The sequence below is a fragment of the Macrobrachium rosenbergii genome, chromosome 48 (genome assembly GCF_040412425.1).
Source record: "Macrobrachium rosenbergii isolate ZJJX-2024 chromosome 48, ASM4041242v1, whole genome shotgun sequence".
Classification (NCBI taxonomy): Eukaryota; Metazoa; Arthropoda; class Malacostraca; order Decapoda; family Palaemonidae; genus Macrobrachium; species Macrobrachium rosenbergii.
The window spans coordinates 57,659,548-57,685,248 of NC_089788.1; the positions used below are offsets into that span (position 1 = coordinate 57,659,548).

Below are 25,701 nucleotides of genomic sequence, written 5' to 3' on the forward strand. Positions count from 1 at the left end.
GTCGTATGCAGAATGGAGAAGAAGGCATGATGGATTTCCAGGGGTTTGAAGTCAAAAACTTCCATGCCACATTTGCCAAGGGAGGCAATGATGTTCCCAAGGATGACGTGTGGGAAGAGCTGGATACCTTGGCTTCCAGTTTTTGTCTGACAGCAAGATAGTTACAGTAGTTGCTGTTGGTAATGAGGAATCCCCTGAAGAAGGCGATGTTGACAGGGATGAGGCTGTTTCACAATAAGTGTCTTTGTACAGTCATGTGCACATTGTCTTCAATATGTTTATCAAGATTATGGAGAAACCGTGTCAGCCCTAATAACTGCCCTGGGGCCTAGGGCATGGCCCACAAGTTTGAGTTTCGGAGGAAAATCATTGCAAAGCAGAATCTCTGTACATATCGTCAGAGTACCCTCAACAGCTTCTTCAGATCCCAAACACTTTTGCACCCAAGCCCACCACCATCCACTTCTTCAGTAACTTGGTCTGCTCCCTTTGGTGATATGTAGGGTTCTATCAGCAAAGACTCTGTGTCACTGCCCCCACTGTGATGACCATGACCCTTTAGGCACCTCTATGCCCAGGAGTGGGATTCAGCCAGTTTGCACCGGTTCGTGCAAACTGTCTCACAGAAGTTTATGAGTTCGGTGAACTGGCTAAGCGCAACAACCAGTTGACTACCCGAATAGGCAGTTATAAGTAGAGTAGAGCACTCAACTTTTAACTCATAATATAACTTCATTAAGCATTAGCAACAACAACAAAGCCATTAGCCTTCCTTGTCAAAAGCTACTTGAGGCAGTAATATAAGATATGAAAAACAGATTGATGAATTGTGATAGTTTAATATCAAAGAACAGTGAACAAGATAAAGTTCATAGGCTGATCAATTTCCTCGAGCCCAGTTCGTGGAATATTGAGGAAGTAGTTGTACCTGGGAGAGCTGCTGAAGAAAAACTGATGGAATTTAGTAAAGTTTTTCATCATGAAACCTATCAACGATTTTTGGAAATACGTGGAGAATGTCTTACAAAATTCTAGCAACCCTGCAAAGGCCAAGGTTCCTTAAAGAATACAGAAAGCTTAAAAATATCAATGCTATTGCTGTCAGTTCTGCTGAGGCAGAAAGAGGGTTTTGAAGAATGAATATCATATATTTGGATAAAAGTAGTTGCCTTACAGTTGAAAGTGTAGCTAATCTTATGACATTACTGTAATCTCATTTGCCTCCCATTTAGCTCATGGAATGCCACTCCTTCAGTCAAAACATGGCTTAGAAGAAACCACTCTGCTGATGAAAACAGGGTAAAGAAAAAGAAAGATAAAGATTGATGACAATCAAATTGCTATTTGAAAATATTTAAAGTAAAATATTACAAAATTTATGTTAAAAGATTCCAGTCAAGATTTGGTTTATTATTTTTTCTTTTATGGAAATTTGGTTTATTATTTTTTCTTTACAGAACTTTAGCATTTAATACCAATACAGCAAACTCTATAGTAAAGTATTTTTATTTTTACCTTCCGAAGAATATAAAATCTATAACAGTAGTATGCGTATGATTTATAAGAATAGTAATGATGATTGAAAAAAGCATAACATTCAAATGTGTATACTGGTACATAGATATATCTTCATGTTAATAAGTTCATTGCCTATATAGTCTTAGTAATATAGACACTCCTCAATATCATTATAATGATGCTTAACCATTATTTAGACATTTTATATGGGAAATACAGTAATTATAGTTGATCATTTTATTTGCTATAATCCAACGTTTGAACCTAAGTGGAGCAGATGTGACATGCTTTTTGTGACAGAACTGGCTGACAAAATATTTGAATCCCACCACTGTCTGTGCCTATTCTGCCCTGTTCACCACTCAGTGTCTCCTAGGAGTCACAGGAGGCACAGGAAGCAGGTGATGCTGGTCTCAATGACACAGCTGAGCTGATGGAAGGGAATGGGGTGGAGGAGGACCAGTAAACCTCCTCACAAAGTTTTTAAAACGAATGTTTGTAGGTTTGATTTTGATTTGTGTGTACAGTGTATTATAATGTTGACTGTTTTGGCAAAATAAGGAAAAGAAAGTGATGTCCAAGTTATTCAGTAGTGTAACACATACAGTACACCAACCATAGTGTGTGTTATGTACGAGAGAAAAAAAAGAGGTTCACATTTTTGTGTACGATGTACTTTAAAGTGTTACGCTGTAAGGTTTAGTAGGTTTAGGCAAAATATAATGTTTAATGGGTTTAGGCAAAATAGGAAAAAGAAAATGATAGCCAAACATATTCATTAGTGAACTGTACATACAAAACACTGAACATTTTGTGTGTTGCCTACAAGAGAAGAAAAGGGTTCACTGGTTTCCTACGAAGTGCATTTATGCAGAATAATGTGTGATGGTTGCTGTTTATAAGCATATGTAGTGTTTACAGTTAGCGTTATGACAAGGTAGGGGGAGTAAAGGTACAGAGCTACCATTTTTCATCCATAGTTTTATTTGACTTATCCAGCAGGGCCTTGGCTTTATTAAAGCGTATAATTGAAGGATTACTTTGTGATTGCCTTTATCATTGCAAGGTTTAGTTCCCTTCTTAAGAGGCTCTGATGAGGCCAAGAACAATCTCAGCCAGGAGGATGACAATTTGCCATTTGCATATTACAGGATATCGAGATACACCTGTAAGAGATGCAGAATGTAAATTACAAGATTGATTCTTTAGGACACTTCGAACTGCCTTAAGGACACAGTGATACGTGGCATTACAGTATTAAGTAATGGCATGTCCTTTTGGTAATTTTCTTCTATCCTTACAAAAATAATCCTTTCCAAACCAGTCTGAGCAAGGCTTCATAGACCAACTTGTGCAGCCTAAGTGTTTAGTTGCAATGTCTTCCACTAGGCCAGCATCTTGAAATGTCTTTCATATAGTTCCCATCATGTTGAAAATTATGTGAAATGTCCCTGTTGTGATGGAATAGACCTGAACTACTCTTCATTCCTCAAATGATTCCTGCTGCTTTTGCATATAGAGCCTGGTGAAAACAGCCTGCTCATCTTCAAGCATAGTGTTTCAGGGATCTTCAGAGCCTGGTGGAGAATCTCATTAAAAGTTGACTTATAATTCACTGGGGCATTAATGGTAGAAAGATATCCTACTTTGCCATCAGTGATACCAACTTTATCATTTGTATGAATGTTGAAACCAGTCCAAGGGCTCACAATGGTTTTTCACAACTGTATGTCTAGGTTTCTCTGTTGTGCTAGTTGATCATTATCATCATAATCCAACTCAACATGCTCTTTCACTTTGTCAAATAATGGGAGGATCCTTTGTCATTCCACAGGTTTGAACTATTAAACCATTAACTCACTGTGATGTTTCTGAACCTGACAGGATCCTCAAGCCTGTCAGTGTTATCAAATGCAAGATATGTTGAGACCCAAGGAAGAGTGTTTGAAGGTATTTGAATATTGGTTCGATCCCCATCTTCCAGCTTCTGAAGGCAGAGGGGTGTGCCAGTTTCTTCCAGTTGTGTATAGGAAATGTTTAGCATTTTTGTTAATTCTGTATATCCTGTAAGTGATTTCACTGCTCTTGGTAACAGTATTAGCAGTATGTAATTAGCAAGCTTTGAGTACCATCACTAATGCCACAGACACATTCTTCCCCAGTGAATGCTTCTTCAACATCATCAGCTTACAATATACTGCCATTGTGCCTTAGTAAGATTAGCACATGTGCATATACTCAGGCCATATTTTGGGCTAAGAAATTCACAAATCATCTTGACCTGTTACCAGATACAGGTATCATATGAAAGAGGGTACCACTTTCTTAGTTATTTCTATTCATCATACTATCCACAGCAGACATGTCAAATGATGTTCAGTGATAATTTCTCTATTTTTTTGACGGATGGTGGCTGTATTGCACTGTATTTCCTCGATGCATTAGGGATCCATATTAGAACTCTCATATAACCTTCTCATATAAATTCCATCTCCAACCTTGTGGTTAGCAGGTTGAGTTAGATGCCTCTTTTTTTACATGCTGTCTGATACTTTTCACTGGTCCTCGTTAGGAACTTGTGAATAATATGAAACACTTGCCATTTACATTTCACAAACAGATGCAGTAGTGCTTGACAATTACATGAGGGTAGTGTATGATGGTCCATTATACACCTATAACTGTCTAGCTTATGGTTAGTTGGAGTTATGTAGAGCTATTATAAGCTATTTAGAGCTAGTTCTGGAATAGGCAAGACTCCACCCACTGTGTAGGATTGTAATTTACTGAGAGACAGAAAACTTTTTCCATCCCCATGTTGTGAGATGTAACCAGACTAATAGTAGACAGATGGTCTGGCTAGCAGGATAATGACATAACATCATTGTGACAGTTTTCATTGTACTGTATAATAAATGATGCATCGTGCATTATTACTAACGTAAATTTAGGGCACCTAAAATTTGTAATTAAAGCATACAGAGCATTTGCAACTTAATTAGCTGTTTTAACACATTCATAAACATGTATAAATAGTAAAAGCCTCAATACCCAATAATATGGGTATGGCCTATTAGAAAAGGTTTACTTCGTCTTGTGGATTTAACGGATACAGCTGGCCATCTTTTGAGCTCAGGTATTTTATTTTTATTGCTTTCAACTCAGTTAAGTCGCATATCAATATGAATCCTGTGTATTATCACCTGTGTTTACTTTCATTCCAACTCAGTGAATTGTTTGTATGTATCAGTGATCTTTCTGGTCCTAAGTGCTGGGCATGTGGGCTTACATGAACCAGGTGCATAGCTTCTTTCATTAAAAAAGGAAGGACAAATCATGGTTGTTTTCACTTGTCTCGTCTCGTTGGATCAATTGAGTGTATCCTCTTCAGGTACGCATTATTGTGGCAGAACACTGGCAAAGGTAATAAATTTGGCACAGTCTCTTCTCAAGTATCTTATTTTATCCAATTGGTCTATGGTTTTCTTTTTTATCCTCTTTTTACATCTTCTATATCCTAACTATGCAAATTAATCCATCATCATCAGGGCATTTACGCTGGGCACCCCCCTCTTATGTCCTCTCCCATACTTACCCATTTAGTCAGATTCCATTCACCTTATGAGAGTTTCATTTTTCATGCAGAGTCCTTAGGATTCTGTGTGTCATACAGATTCTTTTTTTGCAGTTTGTTTAGATCCACCCTTTCCCTCCAAAATGCCTGCCGTCTCAGTTAAATTGCATTTTATTTTCTTCTGATGATTTTTTCCCATATCAGAGCTTCCATAACTGTGTTTCTAGAGGAGCATTTGTGACTTGATTAGCATGGTCCAATGTATATTTTAGAAATTTGCCATTTTTTAAACAATCGTATCCACTGAGCCTGTTATAACAATAAATCTCCCTTTTAAACAAGTTTGTGAGGGTTTATGATCAGTTTCCAACTTGATTCAGTGACTAAGTAAGAATTATAGATAACTTTGCATAAAACATGCAGTAATTCTCTTTTTGGCACTTTTTAGCTCATTTGACATGAGGCAAGCTTGTCTTTCAAACCTGGGATGAGCCAGTAATTAATCGTTGATAAGGACTCCACACAATCTGTTGAAAACTTCCTCATCTTCTTACTCTGTTTAAAAGCCCTTGACTTCCTTAGCATATCTAAAGGGTGGGAAAGTTTGCTACATTCAACCCCCAGTATTCTCAGGGGATGCGTTCCACTACCCCCTGCGAATAGCTCAAATCTGCAAATACTTAAAACCCCTCTAAAAACATTGATAACTGCATATTTTGATCGTTCAAAACACCAACAAACCCGCGAAAAATGCTTATACCTGAATATTTTAATAGTTTTATCACAAAATGTGCATTTAGTCACAAAAATTATATGAAAATACAGTACAGTAATGTGTGAATATTTCTCTATGAAAAATAACAAGAATAGGCGAATTTTCCGTGAATAATGTGTATATATATGTTCCACAGAGAAATCTGCTAATAGGTGAAACCGCGAATCCAGAATCACAAATAGGCAGGAGTCCACTGTACTATAACCTTTTCAGAAATTCCTATAATAACTAGCAAGACTTGACACAACACTGGGGCAGTACAGCATTGTGTAGAACATTTGCTTAATTTTGAAAGAAGGAACATTTACTGTCCTTAAATTTGATTTGTTTTTTATTCCACCTCAAAGCCTCCTTTACTTTGACCAAGTTGTTCACGTATTTTTCTGCTGTCCTTGCAGATACTAGTAAATTGCCTAAGTAAATGAAAACACTATGCACAGTTAAAGTCATTAATGTCCCAGTTACAATGAAATAATCTTGAATGAAAAATATGCCCAGTTTAGGAGAGAAGCGCTAAAATCATCGCCCTTTGATAGGTGATCAGAAGTTTTTTTAACATCACAGGAAATATAGTTACACTGAGACAAATACTTATTTATAAATGGTAGCTTCTCTTTGCCTTCAGCAATAGGATAATCTGTCTCAAGATCAAGAATAGTAAAACTGTTACTATTCTTGGTGAATGAAATGCATACATGATCCTTAGTAACAGCGTTTATTTTCCAATATTGAATACATAAATAGAATGACCATCTTTCTTTTAGCCCTCATAACTGGAGAGACCAAGAATGATTATTCATCTTTTTATTGTCTTTTATATTACCTTGTCCCTTTAATTTATAAGTCTACTATTGTGTTTCTTTCATATGATGTACAGGTGCCCTGTGGGCTTGACATCTGATTGGGGCTGATCTCCATGACCTGCATTAAATGGAAGTGTATCAATTCTGCCTTTTGTGTTCATCTGCAGTCATGATCACATCCTAATAATTTTTCACCATTTCCTTTACAATTTTTTTTACATGAAGTGAGTTATTCACAAGTGGCTTAGACATTTGTAAGATCTGGAAATTGCATAGTGATTATGGCCACAGTATAACTGTTACCTTTCACCTTGCTTATTCATCCTCGTAAAATCTTCCAACACAGCACTGGGTTGTATCAACTCAAGAACCTCTCCCCCATTCCCATCACGAATCCATAACTTGTTGGTGGAAATACTTCTCCCTTCTCTGGAACTACAGGGATACTACAGTTTTTTTCTGTATTTACAAATGTTAGCCTCAGTAAAGTGGTAAAAGAGAGAGAGAGAGATCCCAGCAACCCCAATAGAAAGAATGATATGAAAATCGTGAAGGGTTTGAATGTCAGCATTTTATTATTTCATGCTGCCTCAAATCCCCCATTCCCTCTTTTTTTTCTTTGAAATTTCAATTAACCCATTTTCTCTGCTCTCCCACCTTATTTGCATGTGCTTTGAAGTTCCCCTTTTCCTCCTGGTTAGGATGGAGTCCACCTGCCTTGGGTTGGTTTGATTCTCTGTTGTGGGGGTGGGTGTTCCCTGCCATAGTTGTATTATGGACCTACAAGACCTATCTAAAAGAGAGCCCTCAGCCCTAGTGATTTTTTTTTCTCCATAGGTACTGGTTGCTGTGAGGAATTTCTTTGTTAACAAACCCAAGAGTGAAGCATCCTCATATGTCAGTCAGAGAACAGAGGAACAAATGCGTTCTCTCCAAACAGCCAGCAAAGCAGAGTTCTCTGTCATCCTAAACAGTGACCTGTAGAACCTGAATCATTGGCTCTTCTCTCTCTCTCATTGCAGAGCTTCCTCCTTTTTCTTCAATTGTGAGCCTTCTTGACTCTTCTTATACCCATGTCTTCTGTTATGTTGAGCATGTATTGAACTCTGGGATTGGGAGCTTACAGGTAACCATGGTATTTTGACAAGATTATTTGGCACTCTAGTCAGCAGACATTAGTATCCCTCACTTCCTACAGATTATTAATGACTTTAAACGGGTACACAGATGTGATAATATACCGTTTTGTTTATTCTCAGTCACTTTAGTCTTTTATTAAAGGAGAAACATGATAGTATTTTCATATGTCTCCTGTTGCTACTACTATTGCTGCGATCGTTTAATTCATGAAGACACTGAATTTGAGTTTTTGGGGTCATACCACATATGGTGGAACAAAAATCAATAATGCTTAGAATGTGCTACTGAACACTATTATCTGTATCAGCATTATTTCAGTGTATGATGCAATTTTTATAGTGTAAAGTTCCAGTAACCTTTTTAGCTATATTGTGTGTGTGTGTTGTATGACAAAAAGTTATCCATATATGTATCCAAGTTCTTGACATACATACTAGGAGTTATGTTAATACCATTGACTGTTATTACATCTGAAGGAACATGAGACATGTATTGCCTACACTTTGTAAAAATGCACAAAGTCTTATAGTCATTGTCATTTATCAGAAAGCCATTTTTCTGAAAATAAATGGCTCATTTAACTAAGCCCTCAGTCTTCAATATTTTGATAAAGCTTATTCTCATCAAAATAAGATGTAACTGATTAGCTGCTAATTTTTTTTAAGTGTATTTGAGAAAACTGGTAGTAGAGGGCTTGGTCTCTGATTGCCAGCATTATCTTATCGCCATTTTTATAGGTTGGTAAAATATGAGAGATTTTCCATGTAAAGGTAGTCCCTGGTTATCTGCAAGGTTCTGTTCCTGACAGCATAATGATAACCGAAAATCGGCGATAATAGCGCCGATAACTGGGGATCAGCGCTACCGATATCCGGGGTTCAGCACTGCCGATAACCGGGGATCAGCATCAATAACTGGAGATCGGCGCCGATAACTGGAAATCGGTGTAAAAAATCCGGTTATTGCCATCACTAGACAAGTGCCATAACACCAGATTGCCGATAACCGGGGACTGTATGTAAAGTATTAGGAAATACTGTACAGTATATGAGTTACAATAGAGGTGTTTACTATTTTTTATGAGAATATAAAATACAAGCACTGGTAGTGCATCTTTAATCAATCTTAATTCTGTCTGAGCCGAACGCATTTGTTTCCCATAGATCTTGTTATATATAAAATTTTGATGACTAGCAATGCTTTCTTGGGATTTTTCAAAAGCATTTTTACCTACATTAGCAAAGGATGCATTTAATTCCTATGCTCTCTATTATTGTCAAATACTGGGTAATTTGTTGTGCCCAGGGCCATCCTTTTTAGTATTTTCAATTTTTTGCTATGTCTTTTTTACAGTTATTAAACTTCTGTCTTTTTAGTCTTCTTTTCCCGTCTGTATCATAGTTTTGATGTATTTTTTCCTTACTTTATAATGTTTCTGGAGGATAGCATTTAACTGGTCCCTGTATAGAGAGTGCTGTAAAGCATCTCTCTTTTAATTGAACATTGATAGTACCAGTTATCCATGGGGCTTTTGGTCATCCTATTCCTCTATTCACAATAGGTGTTACAGAGTCCAAGCAATTATTAAAGACTTTTGTGAATAAAATAACTTAATTACTTACATCGTCTGTGTACATTAATTGGTTTAAACTATTGGTTCTGTAAAGGAGCAGATTACCAAAAATATTTATAGTGTAGTTGTGTAGACTTCTGAATATCAATAATATCAGTAACAAGATCATATCAGCTACCGGGCCAGGTATTGCATCAGTGGAGATAATCTTACCTAGTTTATTCATTAGGAAAGGGCCTAACAATGTTGCTGAGTTTTCAGTTACTCTAGTAGTTTTATCAGTCATAAGGTTAAGTTTTGTCTGTTTTAACCTTGCTACTGACCTTTAACAAATCATTCAAATCTGTTAAGATATACAAGAGTTTATTACAAAGATGTATAGACCTAAAACTCTAATGAATATTCTTAAGACTTTGCTAAGAATGTGGATATCGGTAAATACAGCCAACAATAAAAGATGGGAGTATCCGACACTGAGTATTCAGTCATACCTCCTCAATTTAAGCATCTTCTGATTAGCAGCCTTAGTATCAGTTTTATTAGCTTTCAAATCATTCCAAACATAGACACATTCACCACTGCCCCAACATTTACTACAAAGAGAAATACGAAAGCATAGAATTGTGACACAAATATCCTCAATTTTTGGTTCAAGCAAAGATTCATTCACACAGAGAATATCAATGTTCCTCTCTCTTACCAGTGAGTCTTACCACATCAAAGTTACCTAAGAGTGACTGTTGCAGTTATAATTCTCTAGTGGTAGCATCTCAATAGGTGGTCGATATCTGGGCCAACCTACTTTAATTTGTGTCACATTTATGTTTCGGATGCCTAAGATAAGATAAATAATGAATAACAAAGGTAAATTAATAAGCTAACTAGATATGATATTTGAATAAATAGTGTTTGTTAATCATGTAAGGAATTACAGCAGTGGCCATCAGTAAGGGTTTTTCTCTTATTATGCTTTGAGTAAAAAAATAACTTGTATTTCAGATTTCTCAAACATGTATAAACTTCTAAAAGTAAAGCAAACTTTAGTAGACCTTGCTGGAAATTTGAAGACCAGTAACAGTTATCATTCCACTTACCGTTATGTTAATTTGATTGTTATTGAAATTTTAATTTTTGCTTCATTGAATGTTTTTCGTTTAATGCAGGTTTGCCACCATGGACATAATGAGGCAGTATGGTCGGCTTTTGGAGAATTTTGATGTGAATGATGAGACAGTGAATGATTGCATATTTACCATGATGCATCATGTTGCTGGTGATTTGCGGAATGTGAATGTCCTTCTCCAGCCATGTATTTTGAGGACCTTTTTGCGTATTTGGAAGGAAGGATTTGAGCTCTGTGTGGTAAGTTATCAGAATCCTTTGTTGCACTAAAGATGGTGAGATTTAGATGTTTATTAGGACCATCTAATTTATATTATAGTATTGTTGGTGTACACAATTTAATCTGTGAAATATGAAAAAATTGTTAGAAAAAATATGGAAGGTAAATATACACAATTGCCTTGCATAGCTGCAAGTTGTGTTTTAAAGTGAGTGATTCTAATACACTTAGTAGAAAGACCACTCACATATTTTACCTCATCCATTTCTAAACGTGTGTAAAGCATGTATGGATTGAATGAGTTTATAGTGAAAAATATTTTAACAAGTTGTTTTGTTTGAATTACTTTGTCTAAAAATTACAGTTCCCATGTCGATGTTCATAGCTGTCTTTACACCATTTGACAAGAGCCATAAATTTCTGAGGCAGTCTTTGCTGTCATGGTTACATGTCTGCACCTTGTCTGAGGGGAGATGGGAACCATGGCATAAGGCAGTGATTTTTTATTTACAAAAGCTAGTTATTTATTTATGCTTATCTGATATTGAAACTTCGGTAGTCACTCTTGCCAGTATTACTGAAATTTATACAACATAATATTCACAGATGTGGGATGAAAATCTTTAAATGAAGTGAACAATATACATAACCATTCTCACCAAGAGGCAGAGAGTAGCTGATATTTAAGATTCTAAGACTGACAAATGCCTCACAGTCAAGGAAATTCTAAGACTGACAAATGCCTCACAGTCAAGGATATAGAGAATGTTAACGTGTGTTTTAATCATTGACTATTAATTTACCAGTAATTTACTGGTACCTTCATGTAAAATAAGTTAATAGGAATGCTGTTCTACTCCCAAAGAGCTATGATACTTGTTATAATTTTTGGTTTATTCTGATATATAATATATTTATGATAGAAAGTAAAATTTTACATAAGTAACTAATGGCGGGCTTGGTAAACAGCAATCCGGTTTTCCAGAGCGTGTTTAGCGACAAAAATCAGCAATTTTTTACTCTGTAAATTGCTGATTTCCGCTTATCAGCGCTGATAATTGAGTATTGGCACCGATACATAGCTAACAGGCGTCGATAACCGAAAATTGGTGCTTTTTGGCGCCGACAGGCCCTGAAAATCACCCAAAAAGTGCCGAAAATAGCCGATTTTCAGGTAGCGACAATTTTCGGTTATCATCACACTCTCAGAACGGAACCCCCGCCAGTAACCGGGGACTGCCTGTAATTACATAGCTATAGTTTCTAACTTGTGGCAGCTTAAATATAAAATTTGTGGTAGCTCTTCAATTGTGTAGTGTAGATGACTAGTCCTGCCCACTAACGGGAATACCAGGAACAACTTAGCAGACAACCTCATTCTGTTTCTGCCGTGCCCAATGTAAGTGTCAGGTGTTTGCAGCAGCTGTGCTCATTATTTGGCGGTTGTATAACCGGATTTCGGTGAAGTATTACTGCTGATTTCGAGTAGCCTTCAAGCTTATAGCTTTCAGGATGTTTTTTGTTTTGTTATTATTGAGATCTGATTCAAGTTCGTAATTTTTTCGCTGCTGTAGCAAAGTTGCAATCAAGATTAAGCATCTTTTCACACTTTTGCCTTTGCAGAGAATTGAAAAAGTGTAAGGGCAGGAATGTAGTAAGGAGAGATTTTTTGCTTAATGTTTTGGTGGATGAGCTTTAGGAGAGAAGGCATTCTCAAGAGCCAAGAATTGTGCTCAGAGCTCCCGGCACCGATTCCCGAGCTCCCAGCTCGCCTGGTGCCAGTTACAGAGCACTCAGCTCCCGCTCTCATGCGCCCGGTGCCAACACCCAAACGCCTGGCACCACCTCTCCCCACATCCATTTTTCTGTCCTACTCCCTCCTACTTTTTATCCACTTCCTCGTGCGCCTTGCTCCCTCACTTCCTTCCCACACCATTGCCAGTCTTGTGTCTAGGTTAACAGAAAATTAACTTTGTAACAGTGAAGTGTTGTGCAGTGGAGGAGATGATTATTCGGCCCACCGGTTCTCCTAGATCTAAGTCACTGTCGGACCCCTTCTAGACCTGGGAGGAGGCATACTGGAAGTCCAATGGAGGCTGGTGGGAAGGCCCCCAGGTAGTTGCTCCCTCGGTTGAACCTGTTGCACATTCCCAGGCACTGACCGACAGCCACTGAAAAGGCATCTTGATGGATGTATAGTAGATGTGGCGGCTATTTGGCTTGTTGGATCTCCTATACCTGAAGTCCCTGCCATACTCCCCTAAACCTGGGAGGAGACATACTGGTGGTCCAAGGGAGTCCGATGGGGTTTGCCCCTGGGTAGTTGCCCCCTCAGTCGAACCTGTAATACACACCCAGATATCAGCAGGCAGCCACTGGAAAGGTACTTGATGGATGTGTAGTGTTAGACAGTCGCTGGAAGGGCATCTTGATGAATGAGTAGTGTTACTGTCACTCGTCAGATTGATGTCTTCCTGAGTGCCTGGTGCCATCCTACTAGTCTGGCACCAGTTCCTGTTCTGTTGGCGCCTATTCCTGAATGCCCGACACCAGTTCCTGGGTGCTCTGCACTCTCTTAGTACCTGGCACCAGCATACAGAGCTCTCATGCAACCAGCGCCAGTTCCTCTTTAGTACTCGGCGCCTGCCTTTGCTAAGAACACGCTGTTGTTCTTTCTTAAGCACCAGTCTCCAATTTGAATGCCTGGCTCCAACTTTCAAGTGGCCGGTGCCAGTCCCCGATCACCAGGCGCCAACTCTTCAGTATCAGACTCCTGCCTCTGAGCGCCGTGCAGAACACTCACAAGCAATTTGGCTCTCTTCAGTCTGTTCCACGTTCGCCTTTTTAGTGACAATTAGTGTCTCAGAGTCCTGTCCTTTGCAGACAGGGATTTTTATGTCCTGAATTTATGAGCTTGTTGAAGAAAGCTCCCACCTCTGGCATTTTCTACATCCTCCAAGAATTCTCTCAGAGAGTAGGGAGTTTGACTTTTGTTGAAAAGGGAGCCCAACAAGTGTCTTTGGAGTTTCCTCCTCAGGTGCTTCGACGGAATGAGACCCCCTTGTCAAAGATCTTGTCAAGATTTTTGAAGTAAAAGGTTTTTTCTTGACTGGCAGCAGGAGCACTGGCTAAGAAGATACAGGACTCCCAAGTGTTTACCGAAAGACATCGCCTTGGATTGTCTCTTAGTCCTGTCCTGTGCGGACAAGGACAGTTGAGATGGTTTTTAGAGATTTCCACTCTTTTCTCTGGAATCTCAAGAAGAGAGAGCTCTGGTGCTCCCTTACTACTGTGAGAGCCACACAGTTGCAATCAGCTCTGTCGTTTTTGCCTACAGACTTACATCACCTCTTCCTCAGAACACAGCCTCCTTCGCAAGAGTCACCTTTTTGGATTTCAGTCTCAACTCTCAGAATTTTTGGGCTTTCCGTCTGCCAAGAGAATCACAGCTCTTTCAGGTGGTCCGCTAATTTCTAGCCCCATTTTCTTCTTACTTGGAACATTAGTGGATGAGTCTATTAGGGACTGTTGTCCACTGACACATTAGTCAAGTTAGACTTCATAAGAGTTTTGCATTTCTTCCTCTAGTTTTAGTCCAGTTCCAAGTTTTCCGGCACAGACAGTAAGCACCATAATGTTTTTTGGTTCTTCATGGCTGCTGAAGATACATGCAGACAATGGTTGCCGTTCTCGGCTTCCTGTCAAGCGATAAGGAGGCTAGCTTCATCTCACAGCTTTCCTGCAGTGTTGCTGTGGTTCCCTCTGTTACTTCCTCGGTCCAGCTTCCTTTGGAATGGCGATACCTTCTCTCCTGAGCATTCCTGTCTTGAAAAACTTTACTTAGGCTCCAAGCAAGAAGAGAAAGTACCTTGAACCCTCTCGGACCAGCGCTTTCTAGAGGCGCCCATAACACAATTCTTGGAATCAACTTCAGAGCTCCTGGCACCTGGTGAAGATTCCTGAACGCCTGATGCCTGTTCCAGAGTGCACGGCACTATCTAGTTTTTGTTTAGAGGATTGTGTCTAACAGCAGAAGAATTTATCACACCTGGTTTTGGACAAGGATGAGGCTACCCTGTGCCCAAGCTTTTGTGTCTTATGGATGTACACGTACAGTTCCACGTACATTTTCGGTCTGTACGAGATGTCATTGAGACCACACAAGGTGTTATCGAGTCCAAATAAGAAGTCGAGCCCGCACAGATGTCCACATGTCTGCATGGCTGTCAGTAGTCAGCAGGGTCGGCAACTAGTCCTCTTATTTGTCTGTGAGTCTGCACGATGATCTGCAAGTTCACTTGCAAGTCCACAGGATCATCAGCAAGCCTGCATGGCCCACAGCCCCCTTTTTCTCTTTGATTAGAGAACGAAGTTCAAGGTGGAGACAAACTAGGCAGTCCTGTCGTCCATTCTCCACGGCGAGTGGATGGAGACCTTGGATATGCAGGATACTTCCTTCCATGTCCATGTCCAGGCTTCAGAGAGTATCCCAGGTCCATCTTACGAGACAGTATCTTCCAGTTCAGGGATCTAGGCTTCGGTCTCTACGTCACAAGTCTTCTATCCCAAGTCCTCGCTCCTTTTACATTTGACTTCATTTTCTGGCCATGAATATCAGTTTTTCCTGTATGACTGACTTCTTCAATTCCCTTCGAAGGAAAAATGCTTGAAGGTTTTGAACACATGACCAGTTGGAAGAGAATATCAGAAGTTTCACCACTGTGGAACATGTTCCAGGAAGAATGGAGCTCTTCATTTTCTCTCTATCTGGACAATCAAAATAAAGCTGTAGTCTCTCGATTTATTGCCAACTAATAAGTTCTTGAACCGTCAGAAGCTTCAGTGGACCTTGAATTTCCTGGTCTGTCAGGATCTGTGGAATCTATAGGGCAGGCCGACTTTGGATCTGTTTGTCACCTTAAGGAACCTTTGTCTTCCTCTCTTTTGTTCCCCAGCCCCAGACCATCTAGCTAACATGGGCAGCAGACTCCACATTGCAAGTTCAGTCTAATTTGGACCCCTACGTCTTTTCGCCCTTCAACATAGTCAAGGAAGTGCTGAACAAGTTTCAGGCTCATCGTAACGTTACGATCACCCTCATAGCCCCATTCTGACCCACTTCAAGAGATACCATCAAGGGTGGCTGGCTCTTGTCTGGATGGGCCTCAGACTGTGAAAGCTTGTCAGAATGAAGGTTTTTTTTTTTCTAGGCGTACTATAGGGATTATTGTAAATGCAGACGTCAGTCCTCTAGCTCCATCAACCAGAGTAAGTGAGCAATTTTCCTTAGCTGGTGTCTCAGACTCTATGACTTTCGAGACATCTGTGACCTGAATTGTGGATTGCCTCTCTTATCTGAGGAGATCTAGAATCTCTCGTATTCCTCCATTAAGGGGTGTTGAGCTACGTTTAACTCAGTTTTTAAGCAACTTCATTAAGTCCTTTGACTAGTCCAAGCAAGGAAGGAAATCCAGTCTCCTGGAACCTGGACGTAGTGTTGAAGTGACTGACAGGTCCCTCTTTTGATTTACTACGCTCCTCTTCTCAGAAAAGACCTTACCCAGAAGGCTAGCTACCTGGTGACCTTGGCTTCTGCTTAAAACGTTTTAGTGAAATCCAGGCCATTTTCTAGATTGGGTCCTTTTCACAAGGAGACACAGTTTGCTCATTTACCCTTGGAATTTAGCCAAGAACAAGGACCCATCCAAGACCTGGATCCGTTCTTTCTCCCTTAAGAACTTAGCAGACATCCTTGGCTCTGAGGAGGAATCGAGAGCCCTCTGTCCAGTTGGAGTTTTCAGGTATTACCTGAGCAGGACTGGAAGAGCAGAGGGCCATCCATACCCTATAGTGTTCTGGCAAGGACCCATTTCGACCGCTGACTAAGAACGCATTTTCCTTCATCCTATGTGGACTTTATTTCTGAGACCTCTCTCAGATTCAGGAGAGCAGTTTGCGTACCTTAAGTGAAAGGCACAATATGCCTCTTACTTCCATTCTGCAGCTGACCTACTTGAAGTTTAATCAACCTTTGCTTTTCACTATTTTTAATGAAAGTTGAAACATTGTTAGTAACTGGCATGGTATTGCGGGAGGAAGCCTAGGATTTTCTCCTACTATCTCTTCACCTTGTAATAAGGTGTCAGGTTTTGGGGAGCAGGGGGTTACAATGTACCTGGAGCACTTACCACTCTCAGTGGACAGGTTGTGGTTTTATTTCAGTGTAGGTGACATAATTGTGCTTTTTTATATATATATTGGTACTGAACCCAGGGAAAGGGCGCCTATTGAAGCTTTGCTAGCCATCAGAATACTCCTTCACTGCAAACCACCCACTTAGGTAGAGGCACTCCACGGCTATACCGCCATGCCACTACAGGTTAAGATGAGCACCAACCAGAGGCAGTATTCTCCTGCAGTAGCTCCCTTAACTGATAAAGAAACAATAAGTATTGTTTTTAATGCTAGCAACTTTTCTATTCCAAATTCATCACATGACTTAATGGTTTGGAGTAGAATATGTCCATGTATCCCACCTCCTTTCAATATGGGATTCAGCTACCTAATTACTTGGTAAGCTACTTATATAAAAATGCTATGTTTATGATAAAATTAAGTTCTATATATACTTACTAAGTAATTGCAGAACCAAAGCCCACCCTCCTCCCCTCTGATGGACATAAGTCACTCACAAACTGAATGTGTTTGTTTGCTAAGTTGTTCCTGGTATTTCCCATTAGTGGGCGGGACTAGTCACCTACACTAAGCAATTGAAGCGCTACCACTAATTTTGAATTTAGGCTACCGCGTGAGTTAGAAACTACCAGTAATTACTTGGTAAGTATATATATTAAAACTTAATTTTAATTTAAAAATAGCATTTTTATTTTTAAAATGATTTATTTATCCTTTCTGATGTAGGATCATTCAGTGCACAGGTTAATGTTAATTGCTGCTTGTTTGGTAGGTCTTGAGTTGAACACTGGTGATTTGGATGAAAAAGAAAATTCATGTACACTGGGATCTTGCAAGTTTTACTGTGAAGCACAAGTTGCCAGTACCTTTATCAAAACACATTCACCCAAGTCCTGTATGCTGACTGTGTATTTCTCAGTCATCCTGATGGTCAGATATCTACCATGATACCATGAACATCTGCTTACATAGCCCAACATCCCCACCACCTTTAACCCAAAGTGGTTGTATCCCTAACAGATTAAATTATATCTTCATTCAACAAGGGGCTACTATTAGGAAAATAAATCTAGGTCTAGAAATTTGGAATAAACTAGGGTGATTTTGTTTGAAAAGGTGAAAGGGTAAAACAGTATCCTCCTGTTGATTGGCCAGCATTTCCTAGAATGAAAAGTTTTCAAAATTACTACAGACATTTTACTATTTGAGGGGTTCTTTGGACTTCACATGTCATTACATAGACATGCCAGTTAAGGTCTGCCCTACTAAAAGAATTAAGACCATTCCTCAACTAACATTATATCTCTTTGTAGTGGTAATCTTGACGCATACAGCTGTTAAAAGTCTCCCTGCACTTTGCACTACTATGGAAATTTTATCTATCTGATTATCTCTTGCCTGGACATGGGAAGCAGTTTTACCAAACAATTTTTTATCTGACTATGGAGGTTTTGGAATATTTCTTTAATTTCTTCCCAATTGTCAGTTGTAATGAGGCCTAAGGAGACCATGGCTAGACAGCCTAACAATTTAGCAATGAGTGAGGCAGAAATCTCCATACACACAATGGCTTTTTATTGAGAAATTAAAAATTTTCTGGTGGCGTTAGGGAAAGGTATTCCTATTTTGGTGGGTAATGGACTAATGGGGGGGGAAGGTCATCTGTTAAAGCAAGTTGTCTGCTAAAGTGAAGCATTTTTGTTTTTTGTCTTAAGTGATGTTCATAGATAGGCTAGCCTCAGCCTAGGTGCAATAACCACTGACATAGCCTGCATCGAAAGATTCATGTTATGAAATAAACTGATAAGAAAGGTAATAAACCCTTTTTACCTTATATAGTATTGGCATATCTTCATAATAAGTAGCCTGTTTGAGGAATAATTCCATATCAATGAAATCAACTTTTATCTATGCAAGGCCAACTGACAAAATGTAGGCTGGACATCGAGTTATGGTGGCGCTCACAGCAACCTTTATCTTTTGGTAACCTTTCAGAAATTTTAATGGTAGTGTAATTATGGCAGTAATAACGCTTAAGATAACATAATATTGTATTCATTTTTCATTAGAAATTCTTTATCATTTTGGTGGTGAATAACTGTTTAGAACAATTTAGTGCCCTTGCCTTTCAATTGAAAGTAAACAGATAGTAAACAGAGGACTAACCCCAAAAGCCCCTTACCACAAAAAAAGCCTCAGAATATATAGTGAGCCTAACCTTGTAGCAGCCCTAATAATGAAGAACAGCACCACTTCAGGGGGACCGAAGATGTGCATGAACGTAGTTTACAAATTCATTTGTCCAGAGAAGATGTGTAAATCTCAAAACCAAAACTACATTGGGCACACTACAACAACCCTTGGGAGATGTATGCTGGCTCATAGAAATCAAGGGGCCATTCATCAACATTATATATATAGATGTTCATGACAGGAAGCCATCTTTACAAGAGCTGATAGAAGGCACCGAGGTCATACACCGAGAGGATAACTACGGTTGCATTTTAATAGCCAAAGCCTTAAGCATCACTATCCAGAAACTGACCCTGAATATTCAACAAGAGTCGGATCATATACTCCCCTCCAGCGGGAGAAGGAATGCGCAAGCCAACAGGGACCAGACAGCAGGCCCCCAACCACTGGACACATTGCACCCCTTAGGGGACACGAGAGCGCTCAGCAAAGGCCAAATAACATTCTTGCTCAAGTCGCTGAGGCCCTGCCCAACACGAACCTCCAGCCGTTAATCAACGCCAGAACCTTTCCATAGCAAATTTAATATTTTATACATTTTGTTTATTTGTTTATTTGTACTGTTTACATGTTATAAATTTTATTTCTGTACCTTATTTTCTGTATTTGCAAACTAACATTTAAGAATTTACTAAATTTTAAACATACATTTTAGGAAACACTATCACATGCTGTTATATTTTGAGAAATTATTTAACCACATGTTCAAGCTTTAACTCTTGTTGTCATACATGCTCTTTGTACCAAAACAATGCCCTGAAATGGTTAAGCTGTTAATCCTTTGACCAACCAGTACCCAGACCTCAAAGTCATAATCCCCACATAATGATAAAAATGTCAAAAGGTCACATTGTAAGTCAGCAGTCTCTTGATAATGCCAGAAAGGCGAAACAGCTGTCGTGACAAAAATCAATAAATGGAAGAAGGAAGTCTGCTTATTTTTCACCAGAAATTGACGAATGAGAATCAGAAAAAACTGAGACCGTGTGAAGATATCTGCAAGAAACTTATTGATGCCACAAAGGCAATTGCTTTTAACAAAAATTGTATCAGAGAAAAAGTATGCCCCTAGAAGTATGTATATATATATATATATATATATATATATATATATATATATATATATATATATATATATATATATACACACACACACACACACACACACAGTCTTCACTTATCGGCATCGGCAAGTGGTTTATCAGCGTCGGCAAGCAATTTTGAGCGTCGGCAGGCAGTTTGTCAGCATAGGCAAGTGGTTTATCACCGTCGGCAAGCAATTTTCGAACTCTGCAGGTGATTTTTGCCGGTGAATTTTGCCATCAGCAGATGGTTTATGAACGGCGCCGATAAGTGGTTTGTTGGTGCTGATGTTGTAAATGCCATTTATTTCCATAATTATCAGCGATTTTTGGTTAGTGGCGTTAGCCTGGGAACGGAGCCCCAGCTGTTAACAGGGACTGCCTACACACACACACACACACACACACATATATATGTATACATGTACATGTACATATACATATACATATATGTATAGGCAGTCCCCAGTCAACAGCTGGGGTTTCGTTCCCGGTTGAAGGCCACTAACCAAAAATTGCAAATAATTTGGTAATAAATGCCCTTTACAACATCATGAGCGCCAATAAACTGCTTAACAGTGCCGATAAGCGGTTTATTGGCGCTCATGATGTTGTAAATGCCATTTATTACCATAATTATTGGCGATTTTTGGTTAGTGGTGTTCAGATGGGAACGGAACCCCAGCTGTTGACTGGGGACTGCCAATATATATTATAGATATGTATACTGTACAGTCATACCCCGAACTTACGCGAGGTTAGGTTCTGGAGCCCCTCATGCAAGGTGAATTTTCACATAAGTTTGGCATGGTCTTTAAAAATGCTAATAAATGTTTATCTCCAGAGTTTAAGTACTAAATATGACAATGATGCTCCCAAAGTATTAAGTTAACTTTTAAATGAACTAAAGTTAGTGTAATTTTATTTAAAATTTAGCTTATTACCCTTAAAAAAGAAATAAAGGGTTGACAGAAAAATTGAGCACTGCACAGTTTCATAATAGCTCATTTACAGTAGGTGTGTACGTATACTGATGTTACCCCTAATTCATGGGATGCCATTTTCTTTTTCACTTGAGAGTAAAAGCCGTTTTCTTTGCATCACTAGGTAAACTTCATGCGTCACAGACATACAAAGGTACAATTCAATAAAATAACGAAAACATGTACATAATGTTCGTAGGAGGTAGTACAGTACAGGTAAAATTCAATCAGTTTAAAATTATATACTGTACAGGTAATGACGTACAGAAAAATAATAAGTTGTAAAAATATGTTTGAGTGCTAACTATGAATGAGAGAGAGAGGGATACATATACTGTAATACTGTAACTGTACTGCTTTTGTATCGTGTTTATGCACAAATATATAAATGCCTATTTTCCATTCTGATTTTACACCTAAAAACATATAGAATAGTACTTAAAAATTAAACACTTTCTGCAGGGGTATCATCTTTGAAAAGTGCAGTAACTTTGCGAATGGGTATCACATCTTGTAAAAGTACACCAACTGAACGTACTGTAATTACCTGCACATACAGATTGCACCAGCACTTTTCTCCGAGGTTAACAAAGTAATTTTCAAAGAATGACACTTATACAACTCTTAGTTACATCTCTGATATTACATTAACGAAGTCATTTTATCAAATGAGCGCGACTGAACAACCTCATCTCAAAGTCATGTAAAGTCCTAGTGACAAAGACTTTGCGAATGGACATAATACTTGTATAGTATTTATGTCCAAAAATATAAATATAAATTTTCCATATCAATTTTACAGTTAAAAGTATGAAGACTTATAAATGTACTTCAAACATTAAACAAGCATTTTCTGCAGGGGTACCATCTTTGAAAAGTGCATTAACTCTGCAAATGGGTATCACATCATTTAAAAGTACACTAACTGAATGTGCTGAAATTACCTTTGCATCATATTTATGTATATGTACAAAATAAAAATAATACATTTTTCATACAGATTTTACACATAAAAGCATGAAAACTTGTAAATTACTTAAAAAATTAAACATAACCACTTCTGCAGGGTTTCTCGAGAATTTCGTGTCTGTGAAGAAATCGCGTATGCCAATTAGTTAGGTTCCAGTGAAAAGTTCGTGTGTCTGTGAATTCGCGCAACTTGAAACATGTAAGATCAAGGTATTACTATATACAGGCGGTCCCGGTTTCTGACGGGGTTCCGTTCTTGCGCGCGTCGTAACCGAAAATCGTCGTAAACCGGAAAATCATTGAAAATCGTCAAAATCATAAGAAAACCTTACTTTTAATGCTCTGGGTGCATTGAAAATGACGTAAACTGCTTTATTATTGAGTTTTACATCAAAAAACCTTCAAATTATGATTATTCTGCCGTTTTGGGGCCAAATTTCTTCCATTTCGGATCGGCGTGTGTCTGGCGTCATAACCCCGAACATGCGTCATAAGCCGGGAAATAATTTCTGATGAATATATTTGAAAAGCGTCGTAACCTCGGAACGTCATAAGCCGGAACCGTCGTAAACCGGGGACTGCCTGTATATATGTGTGTGTGTGTGTGTGTGTAGGCAGTCCCTGGTTAACAGCTGGGGTTCCATTTCCAGGTGAATGCCACTAACTGAAAATCGCTGATAATTATGGAAATAAATGGCGTTTATATATATATTATATACACACACACACACACAGTAAGCCCCGGTATTTGCAGTTTCACGATTCGCAGACTCATGTATTTGTGGATTTCTCTAGGGAACATAAATACGCATTATTCACTGAAAATTCGCCCATTCACAGTATTTTTCGCTGAGAAATATTTGCTAATTACTGTATTTTCATCTCATTTTCATGACTAAATGCACTTTTTGTGATAAAACTAATAAAATACTCAGGTACCCAGGTAGTGCTCGAGTTAAAAATAATTTGCCTTACCACAATTCGATTTTGCAAGTGGGTAAGTAGTTAATGTGTACAGCCATAAACAACCAAACGAGAAACTGTTGTTTTGCTATCACCAAATCGGATAACAACAGCCGTTTTGCATGTATTTCAACCATCATACAGTAGTAAACCATTATTGTAGTTATAGTACAAATGATGTAAGTAGAATAGGACTGATATATTTTTACATTATACAGTACCCTTATTCGGCATGGATAAAAGATCAGCAAGGAAATATACTGCTAAATTTATGCTGCAAGTTTTACCTGAAGCTGAGAAAACAATGTTCAAGCTGCTAACGACTATAAATTATTGTGCATCGGCAACATCGATGATACTCGACCATAATTAAAAGTGGAGAGAAAGTATTTTAATCACAACTACTGGGCATGAAAGAACACATTACTGCTATTTTTATGCTGATAAACGATAAATACGTAAAGCTCGTATTATGATGAAATCAAGTGAAAATAGCAAAGAGAATCTTGATTTTTTACACAAAACAAATGCCTCCAAAGGGCCAACGTCATCTATTAAAAAAAAATAGCTAAATTAATTTAACAGCGAGACATAAGTTATTTTTTACTTAAAAACACTTCGTATAACGAGAAATAACCTTGTCCCATATAAATAAAGTATCTAGAGATCCATTTATGCTAACTAGAAGCAAGAAAAGTGCTCTGAACTGTGTTAAATACAGCGAAATAAACTTACTGTGTAATCGATTTCCAAACCAAAACATTCATCGCTATGATCATAATTTATAATACAAAAGCAATATAAGAATATATACAATGTTATTGGATACAGTGAATTAAGGCATAACATTTAAAAGATCCATAGAAAAGATGCATATTCGTTATGTTGATGTTTGTATAATACGATATGTGAATATACAGTACAATGTAGGCTAGGCTACCGTATATGTATACGATTTACCATAGTGTAGGCTAAGCTAATTCTTGTTTGTTATTCAGTTTCTCTTTGTACTGAGTTATCATAAGTCACTTTGCATGAACCTCCAGAATTAGCTGATATTAATAATTACTATACCTTGTATGTATAGAGTATACTTTATAATGTAGGGTAGGCTACCATATATGTATACATGGTACTGAATACCCTAGTTTTTACCAACAAACGATGCATTTGGGGGGGGGGAACCTAACCCCATCGTAAGTAGGATGATACCTGTATAAGCATTTTTAGTTTTGTTTTTTGTGTGTTTGAACTATCAAAATAGGCAGTTCTAAGTGTTTTTAGAAGGGCGAATACGGGGTGTTTACTGTATATATATATATATACACACATACACAGACAGTCCCGTTATTGGCGATCCGATTTTACAGCACTTGTCCAACGACGAAAATCGGCAATTTTCAGTGCCGATTTTCACTTATGGTGCCAGTAATTGGGTATTGGCATCAATACATACCTAACAGATACCTGACAGAGGCGCCGTTAACTGGAAATCAGCGATTTAAAAAATCACCGATTTTCAGTTATCATCACGCTATCAGAATGGAACCCTCGCCAATAACCGGGGACTGCCTATATTTATACAGTAATATATATGAAAAGCTCATAGGTCACAGATATTTTATGAATTACAATACACAATAGATTTTTTATTAATAAGTGTGGCTAAAGGCATTATGAAAAGCCTTGAGAGAATGCTTGACTGGTGTCTGGCACACATCCTGATTAGGAAAACTGTATGCATGTCGAATGTGTCAGATATTCTTGAGACATGAGAACATCCCTGCCTGGTGACAAAACTTGGTGAGTTTGTCCGCCGGAAATGTCCGCGTTCCGGAGAATGCATTCATGTGTGTTTTTTGGGGGCGGAACCTCAGGGTATGAATGTATTAGTTATCAAACAAATTGTCTTTCGAAGATCAATATAGAATATTGATAGAAGCCTTTGGTGAAGGCTCTGGTGGTTCAAGACCAGTCAATTAAGACTGTGACCATTGCTGTTTGGAGGTAGGAAACATTTTAGATTTCCCAAACTGTAGATTGTTCTTTTCATTTAACATATATCTCATTTGTGTCAGGCATTTTCTACGTTGTGTGTACGTGTGTACTTTACAGTTAACATGGGAGGAATCCCCATATCTTTATGTTTATACATTTGTTTAACAAGGGTTTTATTTGACTTCTTCAGACGTTTAGCAGAGGAAGAGGTGAAGATGTACTTATTGGAGAGAGTACTGGACTTTAACTTATTGTGACCTATTCTGGGGAAATTTAGAGAGAATAATCAGTTGGATATGGTGGACCTTAATAAATTTGATCATTTGGTGAACATTATTATGTATTCCATTTTGTTTCATATCTTGTTGCTTGCAGTCCAGTTATGTTAGATTATTGTCAGATAAATTATTTTGGGTAATGCTTGTTTTGCTGTAGACCTGAGAGAGAGAGAGAGAGAGAGAGAGAGAGAGAGAGAGAGAGAGAGAGAGAGAGAATGCTTGTGTGTATGTACAAACCCAGTAGCCACTTTGACT

General features: G+C 38.4%; 1 protein-coding gene across 30 annotated transcripts in view; it reads left to right on the top strand.

The window, feature by feature from the left end:
• tim (timeless) overlaps positions 1 to 25,701 on the top strand; it is a 510,805-nt gene that overhangs the window by 292,263 nt on the left and 192,841 nt on the right. For all 30 annotated transcript variants that reach the window (XR_010850869.1, XR_010850868.1, XR_010850866.1 and 27 more), the window contains one exon: positions 10,547 to 10,745. Coding sequence is in view for 26 of the 30 variants with exons in the window: in XM_067091829.1 (XP_066947930.1) it covers positions 10,547 to 10,745 (199 nt within the window). In the remaining 4 variants the exon portion in view is untranslated. The remainder of the gene's footprint in view (positions 1 to 10,546; positions 10,746 to 25,701) is intronic.